The sequence below is a fragment of the Giraffa tippelskirchi genome, chromosome 2, assembly GCF_054371585.1.
Source record: "Giraffa tippelskirchi isolate mGirTip1 chromosome 2, T2T-mGirTip1v1.2.pri, whole genome shotgun sequence".
Taxonomy (NCBI): domain Eukaryota; kingdom Metazoa; phylum Chordata; class Mammalia; order Artiodactyla; family Giraffidae; genus Giraffa; species Giraffa tippelskirchi.
In genome coordinates, this window is record NC_137276.1 from 54,991,628 (window position 1) to 55,005,531 (window position 13,904).

The window sequence follows — 13,904 nt, forward strand, 5'->3', positions numbered from 1 at the left end:
GACATGAACTAGAAAGAATCAATTAGGCCCAAGATGGTGGGACATTTGACTTCCACTAGACCTTCAGTGCAGTTCAGTTCAGTCTCTCAGTCGTGTCCCACTCTTTGTGACCCCATGGACTACAGCACGCCAGGCCTCCCGTTCCATCACCAACTCCCAGAGCTCACTCAAACTCATGTCCATCAAGTCGGTGATGCCATTCAACCTTCTCATCCTCTGTCGTCCCCTTCTCCTCCAGCCTTCAATCTTTCCAAGCATCAGGGTCTTTTCCAATGAGTCATTTCTTTGCCTCAGGTGACCAAAGTATTGGAGTTTCAACATCACTCCTTCCAATGAATGTTCAGGGCTGATTTCCTTTAGGATGGACTGGTTGGATCGCCTTGCAGTCCAAGGGACTCTCAAGAGTCTTCTCCAACACCACAGTTCAAAAGCATCAATTCTTCCCTGCTCAGCTTTCTTTATAGTCCAACTCTCACATCCATACATGATTACTGGAAAAATCATAGCTTTGCCTAGATGGACATTTGTTGGAAAAGTAATGTCTCTGCTTTTTAATATGCTTGAACCCACAGTCATAACTTTTCTTCCAAGGAGCAAGCATCTTTTAATTTCATGGCTGCAATCACCATCTGCAGTGATTTTGGAGCTCCCAAAAATAAAGTCTCTCACTGTTTCCATTGTTTTCCCATCTATTTGACATGAAGTGATGGGACCAGATGCCATGATCTTGGTTTTTTGAATGTTGAGCTTTAAGCCAACTTTTTCACTCTCCTCTTTCACTTTCATCAAGAGACTCTTTAGTTCTTCTTCACTTTCTGCCATAAGAGTGGTGTCATCTGCATATCTGAGGTTATTTATATTTCTCCAAGCAATCTTGATTCCAGCTTGTGCTTCAACCAGTCCAGCATTTCTCATGATGTACTCTGCATATAAGTTAAATAAATAGAGTGACAAAATATAGCCTTGACATACTCCTTTCCCGATTTGGAACCAGTCTGTTGTCCCATGTCCAGTCCTAACTGTTGCTTCCTGACCTGCCTACAGATTTCTCAAGAGGTAGGTCAGGTGGTCTGGTAGTCTCATCTCTTGAAGAATTTTCTACAGTTTATTGTGATCCACACAGTCAAAAACTTTGGCATAGTCAATAAAGCAGTAGTAGATGTTTTCCTGGAATTCTCTTGCTGTATCAATGATCCAACAGATGTTGGCAATTTGATCTCTGGTTCCTCTGCCTTTTCTAAAACCAGCTTGAACATCTGAGTTCACAGTTCACATACTGTTGAAGCCTGGCTTGGAGAATTTTGAGCATTACTTTACTAGCGTGTGAGATGAGTGCAATTGTGCAGTAGTTTGGGCATTCTTTGGCATTGTCTTTCTTTGGGATTGGAATGAAAACTGACCTTTTCCAGTCCTCTGGCCACTGCTGAGTTTTCTAGATTTGTTGTCATATTGAGTGCAGCACTTTCATGCCATCACCTTTGAGGATTTGAAATAGCTCAACTGGAATTCCATCACTTCCACTAGCTTTGTTCGTAGTGATGCTTCCTAAGTCCCACTTGACTTCACGTTCCAGGATGTCTGGCTCTAGGTGAGTGATCACACCATTGTGATTATCTGGGTCATGAAGATCTTTTTTGTACAGTTCTTCTGTGTATTCTTGCTACCTCTCTTAATGTCATCTGCTTCTGTTAGGTCCATACCATTTCTGTCCTTTATTGAGCCCATCTTTGCATGAAATATTCCTTTGGTATCTCTAATTTTCTTGAAGAGATCTCTAGTCTTTCCCATTATATTGTTTTCCTCTATTTCTTTGCATTGATCTTCCACTAGACCTTGAACCTCATTATATGCTCATTGTAATACATCATGCCATGTAGGGCCATCTAAGACAGGCGGGTCATGATGAAGAGTTCTGACAAAATGTAGTCCACTAGAGAAGGGAATAGCAAACGACTTCAGCATTCTTGCATTGAGAATCCCATGAACCATGTGAAAAGGCAAAAAGATATGACACTAAAAGATGAGCCCTCCCCATCACCCTCTCCCAGTGCCCCGGGGCCAGGTTGGTAGGTATCCATTATGCTACTGGAGAAGACAGCAGATAAATAACTCCAGCAGGAATAAAGAGGTTGAGCTACAGCAGAAACGACACCAAATTGTGGATGTGTCTGGTGGTGAAAATAAAGTCCAGTGGTGTAAAGAATAATATTGCATAGGAACCTGGAATATTAGGTACATTGGAAGTGGTCAAACAGAAGATGGCAAGAGTGAACATTTGCATTTTAGGAATCATTGAACTAAATGGGCAAATTTAATTCAGATGACCATTATATCTACTACTTTTGGCAAGAATCCCTTAGAAGAAAAGGAGTAGCCCTCATAGTCAACAAAAGAACCTGAAATGCAGTACTTTAGTACAATCTCAAAAATGACAGAATTTCAGTTTGTTTCCAAGGCATATGTTTCAATATCAGAGTAATCCAAGTCTCTGCCACAACCACTAATGCCGAAAAGCTGAAGTTGAAAAGTTCTATGAAGACCTACAAGACCTTCCAGAGCTAATATCAAAAAAAAAGATGTCCTTTTCATTATAGGGGACTGGAATGCAAAAGTAGGAAGTCAGGAGATACTTGGAGTAACAGGCAACTTTGGCCTTAGAGTACAAAATGAACCAGGGCAAAGGCTAATAAGAGTTTTGCCAAGAGAATGCACTGGTCATAGCAAACACCCTCTTACAACAACACAAGAGATGACTCTACACATGGACATCACAGATGGTCAACACTAAAATCAGATTGATTATATGCTTTGCAACTGAACATGGAAAAGTTCTATACAGTTAGCAAAAACAAGACTGAGAGAGGACTGTGGCTCAGATCATGAGCCCATTATTGCAAAATTCAGACTTAAATTGAAGAAAGTAGGGAAAATTACTAGGCCATTCAGGTGTGACCTTAATTAAATCGGCTACAATTATACACTCAGTCAGTTCAGCCGCTCAGTCATGTCCGACTCTTTGTGACCCCATGAACCGCAGCACGCCAGGCCTCCCTATCCATCACCAACTCCCGGAGCCTGCCCAAACTCATGTCCATCGAGTCGGTGATGCCATCCAGCCATCTCATCTTCTGTAGTCCCCTTCTCCTCCTGCCCCCAATCTTTCCCAGCATTAGGATCTTTTCCAATGGGTCAACTCTTCACATGAGGTGGCCAAAGTATTGGGGTTTCAGCTTCAACATCAGTCCTTCCAATGAACACCCAGGACTGATCTCCTTTAGGATGGACTGGTTGGATCTTCTTGCAGTCCAAGGGACTCTCAAGAGTCTTCTCCAACACCACAGTTCAAAATCATCAATCCTTCGGCGCTCAACTTTCTTCACCGTCCAACTCTCACATCCATACATGACCACTGGAAAAACCATAGCCTTGACTAGATGGACCTTTTTTGGCAAAGTAATGTCTCTGCTTTTAAATATGCTATCTAGGTTGGTCATAACCTTCCTTCCAAGGAGTAAGCGTCTTTTAACTTCATGGCTGCAATCACCATCAGCAGTGATTTTGGAGCCCCCCAAAATAAAGTTTGACACTGTTTCCAATGTTTCCCCATCTATTTGCCATGAAGTGATGGGACCAGATGCGATGATCTTAGTTTTCTGAATGTTGAGCTTTAAGCCAACTGTTTCACTCTCCTCTTTCACTTTCATCAAGAGGCTCTTTAGTTCTTCTTCGCTTTCTGCCATAAGGGTGGTGTCATCTGCATATCTGAGGTTATTGATATTTCTCCCAGCCATCTTGATTGCAGCTTGTGTTTCTTCCAGCCCAGTGTTTCTCATGATGTACTCTGCATAGAAGTTAAACAAGCAGGGTGACAATATACAGCCTTGATGTACTCCTTTTCCTATTTGGAACAAGTCTGTTGTTCCATGTGAAAGTGACAAATATATTCAAGGGATTAGATCTGATAGACACAGTGCCTGAAGAACTATGGATGGAGTTTCATGACATTGTACAGGGGACAGGGATCAAAACCATCCCCAAGAAGAAGAAATGCAACAAGGCAAAATGGTTGTCTGAGGAGGCCTTACAAATAGCTGAGAAAAGAAGAGAAACAAAAGGCAAAGGGGCAAGGGAAAGATATACCCATCTGAATGCAGAATTTCAAAGAATGTCAAGGAGAGATAAGAAAGCATTATTAAATGAGTGATGCAAAAAATAGAGGAAAACAATAGAATGGGAAAGACTATTTTCTTCAAGAAAATTAGAGGTACAAAGGAAACATTTCATGCAAAAATGGGCACAATAAAGGACAGAAACAGTATGGACCTAACAGAAGCAGAAGATGTTAATAAGAGGTGGCAAGAATACACAGAAAAACTGTAGAAAAAAGATCTTCATGACCGAGATAACCATGATGGTGTGAACACTCACCTAGAGCCAGACATCCTGGAGTGTGAAGTCAAGTGGGTCTTAGGAAGTATCACTATGAACAAAGCTAGTGGAGGTGATGGAATTCCAGTTGAACTATTTCAAGTCCTAAAAGATAATGCTGTTAAAGTGCTACACTCAATAACCCTGCAAATTTGGAAAATGCAGCAGTGGCTACAGGACTTCTATAGATCAGTTTTCATTCCAATCCCAAAGAAGGACAATGTGAAAGAATGTTCAAATTACCACACAGCTACACTCATTTCCCTTGCTAGCAATTCTCAAAATCCTTCAAGCTAGATTTCAACAGTATGTGAACTGAGAACTTCCAGATGTACAAGCTGGATTTAGAAAAGGCAGAGGAACCAGAGATCAAATGGCCAACATCTGCTGGCTCACTGAAAAAGCAAGAGAATTCCAGGAAAACATCTACTACTGCTTTATTGACTACACCAAAGCTTTTGACTGTGTGGATCACAACAAACTGTGGGAAATTCTTGAAGGGATGGGAATACCAGACCACCTTACTTGCCCCCTGAGAAATCTGTATGTGGGTCAGGAAGCAATAGTTAGAACTGAACATGGAACAACAGACTGGTTCAAAATTGGGAAAGGAGTATGTCAAGGCAGTATATTGTCACCCTGTTTATTTAATTCATATGCAGAGTATATCATGAAACCAGTCAATCCTAAAGGAAATCAATTCTGAATATTCATTGGAAGGACTGATGCTGAAGCTCCAATACTTGGGCTACCTAATGTGAAGAACTTACTTACTGGAAAAGACCCTGATGCTGGGAAAGATTGAAGACAGGAGGAGAAGGGGATGACAGAGGATGAGATGATTGGTGGCATCATTGACTTAATGGACATGAGTTTGAGCAAACTCTGGGAGATAGTGAAGGACAGGGAAGCCTGTTGTGCTGCAGTCTATTGGATTGAAAGAGCTGAACATAACTGAGTGTCTGAACAATGACAACAGAACTTTTAAATGACCTACGCACGAAGGCTATGACCCTTCCAAGTCCAACCATAAAAGTTCAAAACATGAGCAGTGGCCCAATTCCTGAAAATGTACACCCCCTTCCCAAAAGTGTTGGGATACTCCTCTCTCATTAGCCTATGAAATTGCTGAGCCAATAAAACTAACTACCCTATATTTGGGGCAATTTACTGTCTTCCAAAATGACCCACACTCTGTCTGTGGAATGTATATCTCTCCAAATAAACCTCCTTTCCCTTTACTGTGGCTAGCCCTTTAATTCTTTTCTGAGCAAAGCCAAGGACCCTCACTTAGTAGCTAGTCCCAGGGACTCACCCACTACTTATGGCATGACTCTCCTCATGTGGCCTATTTTTCCTGTAATGAATGGGGACACTCAAAGGCTAGTCATGCCCCTGGTCTTCAGTGAGTCCCTGGGATAGGATCCTAAGTTTGATAATGGCCAGCTAATAGATACAGATGGCTTAACCTCATTTCTGTGACCAACTCTTGGTCATTTTTCTCTTCCCTGACTCTGTCAAGCCCCACTATTTCCCTTCCCTACTCCCTTGAGGCAGGGGCTACCTAGGCCCCCCAGGATAAAGAAATTGGAGATAAGTTCCCTGTGGACTGAAACTCCAAGATAAGAACAGCAGGCCAACGGAGAGAGAGGAGGCTTGGCCCTGCCCAGATTAAAGATAAGAAAGCACATATTTCTCATTCTTGCAGTCAGAGAACCTCACCCACTGACTACAGATGCATAGAAAAGCTCCTTGGAGGTCAAAAGAGGAGTGATGCTAAGTCTACCTACCCACAGTCCTCTTCAGGGGAACCTATCTTGGCTAAGAGATACGTATGCACATACAGTAGGATCCTGCCAAATACTCAGAACAAGGCAAATCTAAACTACTGGCGAAAGTATAACCAGAAGAAATACCCCATATAAGTGATTTAAACTACCATGAGGGCACGGCTCTCTCTCTGAGTCTGCCTGTGTATCTATCCATACATTCTAGACTCTTTTTCCTCCTAATAAACACTTTGTTTCACTACTTTCTATCTTTGCAGGGATTCTTTTTCTGCAAAGCCAAAGGGCCAGGACCTTGTCATTGGCCACTGGTGTAGTGACTAAGGTTTGGTGCTCTCACCCCAAGACTGACCTCAGTCTCTGGCCAAGAACTAAAATCCTGCTACAAGCTGCTGTAGGCTGAGCCAGCCAAGATCACCCTCATTCTCCTTTTCAAACACCCAGTCACTTCTGTAAGAACAGAAGTTGTGTTCAAATAAGATTCTCTTCTGTAATGCAACAGCATATCACTAATCAAAAATCTGTTCTCACAACCATAACTAGTCTCTGGCTTTATCTGTGATAGGTTCAGTTGCTAAGAAGCACTCCATCACTGGCATTTGTTTTACAGTAATGGGATAATACTCATTAGAAATCACTAACAAAAGCATTCACTCTGTTTCAGAAAAGAACAATCCTACACACAGCCGTGATTACAAGTTTAACAAAACTTTTCTGGGAAGCAATTATGATTTATGAATTCTGCATTAACCATCTAAGTACATCTATCACATGCAGTATAATGGTGATTTTCTGGGTAATGACTTCCCAAAATCACAAATGATGTTTTAATTCCCAGTGACTTATACATTTGGAAGGGTGTGAATGTGTCCTGGGTGATTGTATATTATACTCAAACACTAGGTTTATACCACCACCTTTGTGCTTTCCTTTTGGGTCTCAGAATCTGGAAGTACAGTCTTTCATGGGGGCAAAGAATTGCTACCCTGACAGGAATCTTCCAGGATGTCTTAGATGGCTTTTTGAAATGGAGCAGGACCCGTGGAGTCTTCCTGGGTACAAATCCTTTCTGTGTCCTCATTTATCATTTTTAGGAAATAGGCATTAATCAGCCTCCTTGACCTTCCTTTAGTTGTAAAGAGCAGATTCAAACAGTTACTAATCAGAGGAGGGAGAGGATACAGAAATGAAGGAGGAACAGTCAGTAAACAATAGAGCAGCATGGGGCAAAGTCTTGGTTCCTTTCCATGAAATATACATAACAATTTCTTTGAGTTCTGCAGGAACTAAGACCCCTACCCAGAGAGAGGATGGCAACTTCAGGCTGAGCACCAGCTTTCTGGAGCACCAACCTGTCATTTCACCATAGACCAATTTGAAGAAAGGGTTTCCTGGTGGCTTAGATGGTAAAGAATCCACCTGCAATGCGGGAGACCTGGGTTTGATCTCTGGGTTCGGAAGATGCCCCGGAGAAGGCAATGGCAACCCACTCCAGTATTCTTGCCTGGAGAATTCCATGGACAGAGGTGGGCTACAGTCCATGGAATTACAAAGAGTCAGACATGACTGAAGTGACTAAGTACAGCGCAATCAGAAGAAAGTCTGAGCAGAGTGGAAGATTACAAACCCTGATCTCTTCCCCAAACAATTTGATTAACCCTTTAAAACTGCTCTTTAAAACAGAGCAGAATCTTGTAAGTTACACTTGTCTCTGGAGTACTGGGTTTTGAACAGTGAGCAGCAGAACCTGACTTCAGTAACATTTGCTTACCTTTAGTGCTTTTCAATATATCTCAGAAATCATGAAACACTACTTTAGAAAGAATACAGAATTCCAGACTTCCCTGGTGACCCAGTGGCTAAGACTCCATGCTCCCAATGCAAAGGGCTTGGGTTGGATCAATGGTCAAGGAACTAGATCCCACATGGTGCAACTAAAGATCCTCTAAGCTGCACCGCAACTAAAGAGTTGTCTCAACTGAAGGTCCTGTAGGCTGCAATTAAGCCCCAGAGCAGCCAAAAAAAAAAAAAAAAGAATGCAGGATTCAAAGAGCTTGTATTTAACTTCAAATGCTGGGATCTGTTTAAGGTGTGGTGTTAGGTAGCACCAACCCTGGGACTACAGCTCTACTTTCCCATATTTATGAGCTTTGATTTTTCTCACACCCTTTAATTCAAAGTCGTCTGAATATAGTAAGTATTCTTAGGATTCCCTGGGTTTATTCTTTCTTCTTATTCTAGTCTCTAGTCCTTGGCTTTCTGACTCCCTGATGAACCTTTCTATTCTTCAAAATCCAGTTCAAGCCTGCATTTTTTGCTGCCTCCACTTCTGCCCCCACCACCTGCCTTTGGTCTCTTCTCCCACCTCTGTTGCAATAGCAACCTGCTCATCCCACAAACCTCCTCTGGGTGTCTGTATTTTTTTACTATGTCAGTTTCCATACAGTAAGGAACATCATACCCCTGGTGCCTAGCACAATCTCTGACACGAGGAAGAATTCAGTAAGTGATTATGGAACAAACAACTGAAGCTCTTTTTGCTTCCAGAGATTAATTATGTTACAGATTGTAATCAAGAGCTGGGAATTAATTTTTCTTTCTTTTACCCAGCACTGTGTGCACACACAAAAATACAACATGATTTAAGGAAAAATCTACAGAGTACTGAAAAAAATAGGCAAGTCTGATCACAGGTTCTGCATCCCCTCTGGACTGGGAGCAGTGAGAGGGGCTGTGGGAAGGGATGTATGGACATGTCACTTACATTTTGCAGCTGGACATGATTCTTCAAGTTTTCGGACTTTGCCATTGTGTTGGATGCTTTGAGACTGTAGTTTTTACCATTATGTGGCTCTTTCAGCTGCTCTTGAATTTGTTTAGCTTGTTTCCTGCAAGTTTAAATAAATCCATGTATAAACAGTCACATAAATTTATGCCTATTTTTTGAGGTTCATTCACTCCCGACATCTATACTTGTCATTTTCTATAGCAAGATAAACTCAGCTAACAAAGAGAGTCCTCCTTTCATTTTCAACCCCACCAAGAAATACTTGGCATTACTCATTAATAGCCAGGATTCACACCCCATGGCACCCCAAAGGCAGAAATGTAATGCATTGTCCTCACTCTACTGGATGTAAGAGGTCCTTAACCTTGAGTGATCAAATAAAGAGAATTAGGAATGCTCTAAAGTTACAAGCAGACAACTTTGATGCTTGGACCTAGCAGCCACATATAACATATTTGCAAAGTTACGTTTATATCTGTCCATTTCAGATAGGTATAGCCTGACTGGATAACTTGCACACATGCCATAACAGGGGTCTATTTTCTTTTTTATAGTTTAAAAACACTTCATTTATTTTTACCATCTGCCCTGAATGCAGAATTTATTAGAACTTTTGTAAATAATAAAAAAAAATAACTCTTGAAGGATTAATTTGTAAGTAATAAAAATTAACTCTTGAAAGTTGCCAAGCATCATTTGAAGTATTTTACACATCTTGGTTCATTAATTCTTCACAATAATTCTGTATGAAAAGGCATTAATCCTACACTTATTTAATAGATGAGAAAACTGAGGCACAGAGAAGTTAAATAATTTGTCCAAAGTCAATCAGCTAGTCAGTGGTAGAGCTGCATTTGAACGTAGCGAATCTGGCTGCATACTCCTCATTTTGAGGCACTACTCACGACTGTCAAACCACTTGCCCATGGTCATGCTGCTTCTTGGTGGGAAGGCTGAGACTATTCTCAGGTTTTGGATTCCAAGTAAATTACTCCTGCCTGCAAATGTGGAGTGACTGTTGTTTGAACTGTACGAATTACTGCCATATTAGCTGCTCTCCTAAGAGCTTTATAGGAATAAACTATCAGCATAAGACCCAGTACCCATGAAACAAACAAGCAAACAAACTTCACAGAATCACCTCCCCTAGACTTCTGCCTCTTCCCCCAGGGTCCATGCCAAGGATAGAGCCTTTGGTGGCGACCGTTCACCGTCTTTCCGTCTCTTGCAGTAAGTTTTTTGAGGCAGTCATCCCTCTACGCACCATGGACTTGAGTATCAGAGGGAGTGACATTTGAATTCCAGCTCTGTGCCCCAACAGCTTTTCTTTGATTCCTCAAATCAAAATGACTGATTTCCCAAACTTCTGTGAGTCTCAGTTTCCTCCTCTGTCAATGGAGTTTGAATAAACTCTCTTCCATAAATACTGTGGACACTACCCGTCAGGACACATGGAGAGTATTAATGAGTTACATTCCTCAGTATTAATCAGTTACACTCCTCATCACTTAGTAAGCTTAGTTATATGGGCAGAATCAGGACACTGGCTCAGAGATAAAAGAAGAGATCTTGTTAATTGCCTCTCTCACAAGCAAGTCACAGAATTGCTACAAGATTTGGAGGTCTGTGCATTATTATCGCCCCTGAATTTACAATACTTGTTTGATATCATTCTGTTTAAATATTTCTTTTATCTTTTCAATTATTTGGGGGGCTTTTATCTCCAGTACTCTTAGTTGTTTTAATACACTTGTAATACTATATCTACTTTCTAACAGCTAACCTGTAGACTATTGTTAGAAACAAATCTATCTTATCAGCATTTTAAGAAGCACAGGAAAGCCACAAAATCCTATCAGGGACTCACTGATGAAGCAGATGGGAGATGAGGAAGTTCTACTGGAATAAATCATCAGGAAGCATTAAAGGGGGTTTGACATAGAGGAAGAACATTATTATTTTTCCAAGAATTAGCTGTAGAAATACTAATGATCTTTTCAGTAATTTCTTAATTCAGCATTTGGGAAATGTAAACATCTAAAGGAATGTTCCTCATAAAAATGTCTGATTGCATTTCCTAAATCCTTTTAATAATTTGCTTTCCTTTACTCCCCTCTTACCTTTTTCCTGACTCACTAATATTCCAGAACACATGGGCTTTCTTTTCTGAACCTGCCTCCTTTTCTATCATCCCTCAGCTCTCTCAAGGCTCACATTTTTGCTCTTTCATCCTCTGCTCAGCAGATTGGAACAAAGGGAAGTGAGAAGCATCTGTCTGCAATGCCATCAGCTCTCTCAAGAGAGCAGTGCCTCTGGGGAAGACAGGATACAAGTGTTGCACATTGGAACCCACTAGCCTAACAATGTCAGCATGATTCTAAAGTTCAGTGAGTTTTAAGTTGCTCTGGCTCAATTTATCAGGAAGAAATGAGATGTACAGTGGTGGGATATCAGACCCAACAAGTCCATCAGTAGATGTTGTTTGTAATATTGCAGGTAGGATCCCTGGGGAAGCGGACACTGAGATGGAGATAGTGTGCAGGATTTTTATTAGTGAGGTCTCTTAATATCAAAACCTGTGGAAGGTAAGCGAAGGAAGCAGGATGGGACAGAAGGAGTTGGAATGTGATGTAGTCTCCAGTGAAAACCTCAGCAAATCCCACAGGGAGCTCTGAAGCTGGCATCGCCTTCACCCCAAGGTGGGGCAGTGGTCTAGGACTTCAAAGCCTCACACTGACCTGTCATCAGATGCTGGCTATCTCAGGTCAAGGAACTCTTATAACTGTGTACTAGCTTACACTAGTACTTATGTGTACTAACTTATAACTGTGTGGGGACTCTGGCCACCACAGATGAAGAGAATCATAGCATCATATCAGAACACCCATTGCCTGTCCTTAAGTGCCTTGCTTTGTGATCTAAAATCTCTTCAGAGGAAGATAACATACAGTCAGGGCAATTTGTTAGCACATCTGTTTTCTACTCATGGCATCAGTTCTCCTTTTTCCTCCTGCACTTTCTCAGTTGTGATAATTATTTGCCCCAGTTCCTGTTCCTGGAACATCTTTCCTGTTACTGTTGTTCGGTCACTAAGTCACGTCCAGATCTTTGTGACACCATGGACAGCAGCAGGCCAGGCTTCCCTGTCCTTCACTATCGCCTGGAGTTTGCTCAGACTCGTCCATTGAGTCGATGATGCCATCCAACCATCTCATCCTCTGTTGCCCCCTTCTCTTCCTGCCCTCCATCTTTCCCAGAATCAGGGTCTTTTCAATGAGTTGGCTCTTCTCACCAGGTGGCCAAGGTAATTGGAGTTTCAGCTTTAGGAACAGTCCTTCCAATGAATATTCAGGACTGATTCCCTTTAGGATTGACTAGTTTGATCTCTTTGCTATCCATGGAAGTCTCAATAGTCTTCAGCACCACAGTTTGAAGGCATCAATTCTTCGGTGCTTAGCCTTTCTTATGGTCCAACTCTCACATCCACCATTACTCCTGGAAAAACCATACCTTTGACTATATGGACCTTTGTTGGCAAAATGATATCTCTGCTTTTTAATATGCTGTCTATGTTTGTCATAGCTTTCCTTCCGAGGAGCAAGTGTCTTTTAATTTCATGGCTGCAGTCACCATCTGCAGTGATTTTGGAGCTCAGAATCACCTCCAAAATCACTGTTTCCACATTTCCCCCATCTATTCCGCCCCCCACCCATGTATCTCTTTTCCTATTCCAATTCATTTTCAGAGTTCAATTATGTCTTGCATCTCCAAAGTCTAATAAGGACTCCCACTGCCAGCCTTACACTTCTTAGCCCATACGAGTTAAAAGTAAAAGGGAAATCTAGAAGAATTTATAGTTGCCATGTGAGCCATATCAGCCAGATTTGAAAGGCTCAATTAATGGTTCCATTAACTTTTTGGAATTGATGAGAAAAGAATTTATTTCACTGTGACCTTCAAAGTGGTTGGGGTTCAATTAACTCAGAAAATTCTCTGAATTCAAGAAGGTGTTCCTCACTTCTACCTCTTCTTATTACCTATGTTCAAACTTTCACTGGCTAATAATGTGCTATAATATTCTGTCGGGTGAGGTCAAGCCATATCACAGATGACAAGAGAATGGAGAAAGGACCAGAGTGGCAGGACCCAAATAATTATGGGAAGTAGAACAAATAACCAAGACAATGTTTTGGTTAAGTCCTGATTCCCTCTGGGCACAGTAAATTCCAGTATATAGGATGGAGATTCAAGTGAATTTATTAGGAAACCAATGATAGATATGTCCCAGAATCCTGCAAGACTTAGGACTTCCAAGATGAGTTAAAAAAAAGAAAAAAGTAGACACATAAAACAAAATATCTTATAATGTTTGAAAGTAAAGAAAAAGTAGAGCCTGTTTATTCTGCTATCCCCAAGGTTTTCGGAGGGAGTTAGAGTCCCAGGAACGAGGGCAAAGAAACTTGTGCCAAGGTGTTAAAAAAATTTACATCACTTTCAGCTATATAAATTAGGTGTTTGGTATGCAATGTGGTCTTCCTCTCAGAGAAAAATAAAGGAAAACTATGCTTGGAAATTGTCCTAGAAGAAGGTAATATTCTCTAGGTCTCTGATGAGAACTATGGCTCCAGTTGGAAGTCTTCAAATTTCATTATTCCTTTGTTATTTTTAGACTAATATATATATATATATATATATATATATATATATATATATATATATATTAATAAAAATGGGTCCTGGCTGGGCAGGCAGAAAGACAGCAGCCTCCTGATTACTCGTCTCCCACTGGTTCAGTCCTCTGAGTCTCCCATTATGCATTGAAAGTCGAACAGTGTTCCCATGAAAACCCCTGACACCTCGCTGAGCTCCAGGAGGATGTGCTCATCACCGAGCCCACTTGC

At 41.3% G+C, this 13,904-nt stretch overlaps 1 protein-coding gene and 1 long non-coding RNA gene across 3 annotated transcripts in view; one reads left to right on the top strand and one right to left on the bottom strand.

Annotated features, from left to right (window-relative positions):
• LOC145535150 (uncharacterized) overlaps nucleotides 1-13,904 on the top strand; it is a 472,362-nt gene that overhangs the window by 443,880 nt on the left and 14,578 nt on the right. The gene's annotated exons all lie outside the window — the stretch shown is intronic.
• NRG3 (neuregulin 3) overlaps nucleotides 1-13,904 on the bottom strand; it is a 1,196,705-nt gene that overhangs the window by 31,414 nt on the left and 1,151,387 nt on the right. The window contains exon 6 of the mRNA XM_081563517.1: nucleotides 8,980-9,103. Coding sequence (XP_081419643.1) covers nucleotides 8,980-9,103 — 124 coding nt within the window. The remainder of the gene's footprint in view (nucleotides 1-8,979; nucleotides 9,104-13,904) is intronic.